Genomic DNA, 5598 nt, shown 5'->3' with positions numbered 1-5598 from the left:
CACCTTCTCGATCTTCTCGGTTACAATAATTCTAGAAAATCATCTACATCGTGCTAAACTAAAGTATAAGACACTTCGTGTATTTGTACATTTCGCATATTTGGAAGAGAAGCTGTTGCGCATTTTATACATCCATCTTTCGTATACTATTTCGGGAATGTGTATACGAAAGCATACAGTTGCTCGCGAAAACATTCGAAGATACTTTAACACGTTGACAGCCGTGTCACTCATATGTGGGTGATGGAATAATTTGTACAGGTTTTAAAATGAATGTTTACGTTAATGTATTCACTGTAGCAAATTTTATTAGGATCGGTAAAATGCAAGAAAGTTGGAGGACTAATCAATATCATACATTAAATTTTTTTCAATTTTTATTTAATTAAATAACTTGCTTTGATTTTATGGAATTTTTGAGGTTCTAGTTTGGCAGTCGAAGTGTTAAAACGGAATAACTTTCATAAAGTTGGACCAAACGACCCGACTTGTTTTCAGCGACTAGAAGCATTGGTTTGCTAAACGACGTGCTTAGAAGATTTTGAAAAAATTGCAATCGATAGAAATTACAGCATTTTTTGAAAGTTTTTTCTTATTTGAGCCCGTAAAGAAAATTTAAAATATGTGTTTTGTAGATTCATGTTTCAATTCTTTTATGAAGTGTCTTATACTTTTGTCCATCACTGCAGATCCTTAATGATTTTCTAGTAGAAATAGAAGCTTTATATTTATCGCATGCCTACGTTTACTTCGAACATCGAAGTGACTAACATTCGTGATTAGTAGACCCCGTTTGAAATAGCAAGCGGTTATTTATAAGAGAAACAATCATCCGTTTACGGTTTCGCCGCGTTTGTTGCACAGCTTCACGATTTCGCAACCTCGTTTCGGCACCCCGTCTCTCGTTCCTTTTTTATTTTCGTAAAACGATACACCATATCGTTTCAATGGCGGCGAACCGTGTCAAGGTGCTGGAAGAAGTCATCGAGTACGAACGCGCTCGAAAGAAAATGATCGCGGGCTGCGATTGGCTTTTATTTTCGCAACGGATGCTCGGCTCGCCGTGACCTTCGCGGCGACTCCATGCACCGATACACCCCCTTAAAATCGTGCTATAAAGTATTATAATTATAAACATACGTCTTATACGTGGCTATACGAGACATAGCGCAACTTTGAGCTGTTTTCGCTAACGACACCGCCAACGTCAGCATTGTTTATTTCAAATGGTATAACAGTAGACCGGATTGTCCCTACTGACGTTCGTTCCGCAGCGGATATGTCAGGCTGGCAGCTCTCCAGCGGTTTAGGCTAAATTCTTCGGTTGGAACCGATTCTGCTTCTTTGTTGCAAAAACATTAATGAACCCCTAGATTTCCGGGGTGGGAGAACCCGCTGCTCCCGAGACTGCTCATTTATCCCTGCCCCATTGGGATTTAAGTGTCGTTAGAAACTGATCACTTGCCAAAGGAGAGCTTGTCCGCAAGTCCACCAAAGTAAATTCGTCTCCTTAGTCGAGGACAATTGTTGCTCCGGAAGTGGTTACGCGAACGTTCGAAATTCAATACCCACAGCACGGAATACTCGATGCTCAAGGAAAGTTTTAATTCGTTCGAAAGAACAGCGACAATAATTCGAACAGATATTTTTGTAGCCTGCCAAGTCGAAGGCTATAAATCTTATGGAACCGGACCGGGATCTATTCACGTCGTTCGGAGCTGTAATAAGGAACGATGGGCTATTAGAAATACATACATTCGCCTTCCAATATATTATTGGTTTGCATATCACGACCGCGCGAAGATAACGCGTGGTAATACAGCCAAACATTATCGAGCAGATCATCCGTCTAAACAAAATTGAAAGTGAATAAAAATGCATTTAACAGAGATATTTACATTATAATGGACGTAAAATTTTGATAATTAATCCGATTAATCCGTACAAATAGACAATAATTTTTTGCTATTAGGGGGACCCATAAGTAATCAATTATTTAGAAATCTAAAACAAACTTTGTAGTAAATGCAAGTTTTTATTTCTTAATTTATTATATAATCTTAATTTAATACATAATTTGCCATCTTTCCTGAAAATTTTCAACCCCTCTCTTATAGAAATCCAGGGTTCGTGAAGCGAAATATGCCAACTCAAGATGCCTCCTTACATTTTCTACAGAAGTGAATTTTTTATTTCTTAAATAATGCTCCAGAGATCTGAAAATATGATAGACAAAGGAAGCAATATCCGGTGAGTACGGGGGGTACGGTAAAACTTCCCATTACAATTCTTTGATTTTTTCCTGAGTGAGTTTCGCTGTATTCGGCCGGGCATTGTCAATTTGCAGTATTACACCTTTTCTGTGGACTAAAGATGCCCTCTTTTTCAATAGTTCTGAATACAGCCGTTGTAATTGCTGAAAATACAACTCAGCAGTAACTGTTTCTCCAGGTTTCAACGACTCAAAGTGAATTATGCCACGACAATCCCACCAAATGCACAGTAACACCTTTCTAATTGATAAGCTAGGTTTAGGGGTTGATATTGCGGTTTGATATGCAAAAAGCCATTGCTTGGAATGCTTTATATTATCATAAAGAATCCATTTTTCATCTCCGGTAACGATTCTGCTAAGAAATGGTTTCTACGAAATCTGGATAGCAATGAAATGCAAATTGATCGACGAATTTGTTGGTCTCAGATAATTGATGCGGTACCCATATTCCTTGCCTATATGCCTTTCCCATTTCGTGTAGGTGCCTTTGTATAGTTGACCATGTGGACCCAATGCTTCTCGATCATTCTTGTATACTTAATTTTGGATCAGCTTCCACTAGAGATTTTAGGGTGTCATTATCAAATTCAACTGGTCGTCCACTTCGAGGCCTGTCAGAGGGATCATAATCACCAGCTGCAAACCTTCTGAACCAACGTTGACACTTGTTGACCTTCAATACATCCCCATAAACATCGCAAATTTTCTTTGTTGTTACCGTTGCATTAAATCCCGCATGAAAATGAAAAAGTATGCAATGACGAATATGATCCTCGGGGGGTACGGACGTCGCCATTTTATTACAGAGTTGTAAAAAAAAATTATACTTTGTAGAATATTTTGAACACAGGCTGCTTTACCGAAAACAGTAAAAGCATACGCGTTTCCTCTTCAACGATCGGTATAGAACTAATGGCAAAACAAATTCTTTGCAAATAATTGATTACTTATGGGTACCCCTAATATAAGCACCGTCAATCGGTGTACATAATTCTTTTCTTATCTTCGGTAACTGTAGCATTTCCGTCGAAAAAAGTAACAATTTCTTTTGTTCCAGTAGTGAAGAAATAGATTGAACCCTCTCTTGACAATAATATATTGTAGGATTAATGAATCGGTTAGGAACTAAAACAATTTATTTAAACTAATATTACACGCGTTAAATTAAAAAGTAAAACAGTGGCACACACACAATTTTTGCCCGCTACGACACTCACCGCTCGCTTCGACGTCAACTATACAACTCTGGGCATCATCGCATTTCACTTTTATGACCCTTTCAGGCCCCACGCTCGGTCCCCAAATATGTGTACAGGTAAAACACTAAAACTACAGAACCCACAACTACAAACCTACGCATGGCAAGGTTACCATAAATAACTACAATACTACAATATTCACGGAGAAATGTATAGAATCGAATGAAAATGAGTAATGTCAGAAACAAAAAACAAGTAAGAAATGTTTAACGAATCAATTTTTCTGTGTAAATATCAAAGAGGAATCGTGTCGCGCTAATTTTTCGAATCTTTCAAAATTGCATGGAGAAGACGTGACCATCGGTCGGTAATGCAGGCACGACTCGAGTCCGTACGCTTCGGGCTGTCATCGTCGACAGCGTGCAAAAGTTGTGGTACATGACGACTTTCCCTGTAAGTTTGCTCGAGCCGTTCTCGGGACGACAAAAGTTTCGTTATCGAAAATATGCACGATTAGATCGTCGACGGCCGAAGGAAAAACGTCGCGTTTTCATGAGAAGCGTTGGACGTTCGATCAGCGTGACTCGTTCGGAAAGACGGGGAGCGCACATGTTACGAATCACAGCTGTCATTCCGGGAGAGTAAACAGAAAGGGTTCTCGTCCTCGGATTGCTAGAAACACGACAATGTCCGTGACCGAGGAACGGATTCAAGAATTGAACAAACGGTTCTTGGATTTCATGAGCAAAAACGAGAATGTGGAGCCGGCCACGAAAGAAATTTACGACGATCTCCTCGACGAGGTCCTGATGGGGTTTGTTTTCGACGTGCATCGTACCACGAAAACTGGCAGTTCCGATGTCGAGGAGGGCATACCTGACGATGAATCCTATGCCATTGTAGGTGAGTAAATCGAACGGGTATTTCTCGATGGTGTTGTTCGCCAGAGTACCGTTGCTCAGGTTATGTTCGTTTATTGTAGATTCCCCGGGGCTGGACGTGTTTGGACAGCACCCTGTCAAGAAGTCCCAAGAATGCAACTGCCCGAATTGCGACAGGGGAGTCGCGGCTTGTCGCTTCGCGACGCATTTGGAAAAATGCATGGGAATGGGACGGAATAGCTCGCGAATCGCGTCGAGACGTATAGCGAACAATTCGAAGGATCTCAGTAATTTCGGTGGCGTGATAAGCGACGACGACGACGACGTAGACTGGAGTTTAAACAATGACAAACGCAAGCGTAGGAAAGACCGCAACGGTATTAAACGGACGAAGCAGCAGAAGAATAATCAAAGAAATGGGGAGAACATGAACGAGCATGTGCACAGTAGCAACGAGAATTCCCCATCTAACTACGAGAACATGTCCTTGGAAGACAAAAGGATTCTATTGACTCAGATCTGTGGAGTGATATCGGAGCACACTAAGAAATTGTGCACAAGGTCTATGCGTTGCCCACAACACACGGAGGATCAGAGGAAAGAAATGAGGGCAAACTTAGAATCTGGGAGTAACGCTCAAACTGGTCAGGATAATCTTCATGTAGACGTAGATACCTACGAGGAAAACGATGGACAAAATCTAAGAGAAGCTCTAGCACGTTGGGATCGAGAAGGCTCTAGCCATTCGAGTCCTGCGGACTCTACGTCTACTACATCCACATCTTCGATCAGTAGGAAACGAGAAACAAAGACCAAAGGCAAAGGCAAAGGATCGAAGCGTGACCGTGGATCACCCATTTCACAAGGCGACTAAAATGAATAGTGTATTTTATTTATTTTTTAACCATGTAAGCTGACTAACGGAAGAAGTTATCTAATAATAATGTTCCTATGCTTGTACAAAGCTTCCAAAATACATTGTTCAACCCAAAATGTAGCCAAACCGGTAATACCTTTCCGAATTCGTTTTTCATTATTGTACAATAAACAGGATTAATAGTTTTGCAGTACCTTCACAATGTGATTGAAGAGTATGTATAGAGCAAAATACAGAAAAACCGTGAAAATTGCAATGAAACCATTTTTTTAATATAATCGTATTGTTTATTGATTTTCCTTGAACTGATATGCAATAATATTACAATACTTTTTCTGGATATTTAGTACACGATGTCACAAACGA

At 40.1% G+C, this 5598-nt stretch overlaps 1 protein-coding gene across 2 annotated transcripts; it reads left to right on the top strand.

Moving 5' to 3' along the window:
• The first annotated feature begins 3713 nt into the window (after positions 1-3713).
• Sgf11 (SAGA associated factor 11kDa) lies at positions 3714-5373 on the top strand. 2 transcript variants are annotated; one of them, XM_076801039.1, is made up of 3 exons: positions 3714-3729; positions 3826-4377; positions 4457-5373. In XM_076801039.1, the coding sequence occupies exons 2-3, from the start codon at positions 4161-4163 to the stop codon at positions 5227-5229; spliced, it is 990 nt and encodes a 329-aa protein (XP_076657154.1). In that variant the 5' UTR covers positions 3714-3729; positions 3826-4160; the 3' UTR covers positions 5230-5373. The 2 variants fall into 2 exon arrangements, with proteins under 2 accessions (XP_076657154.1, XP_076657153.1); XM_076801038.1 differs by lacking the exon at positions 3714-3729 and having other exon boundaries at positions 3802-4377.
• The last annotated feature ends 225 nt before the right edge of the window (positions 5374-5598 follow it).

This window comes from Halictus rubicundus, chromosome 15 (genome assembly GCF_050948215.1).
Source record: "Halictus rubicundus isolate RS-2024b chromosome 15, iyHalRubi1_principal, whole genome shotgun sequence".
In the NCBI taxonomy this organism is placed as follows: Eukaryota; Metazoa; Arthropoda; class Insecta; order Hymenoptera; family Halictidae; genus Halictus; species Halictus rubicundus.
The sequence above is the reverse complement of the archived record's forward strand: the minus strand, read 5'-3'. Positions and strand labels throughout refer to the sequence as shown.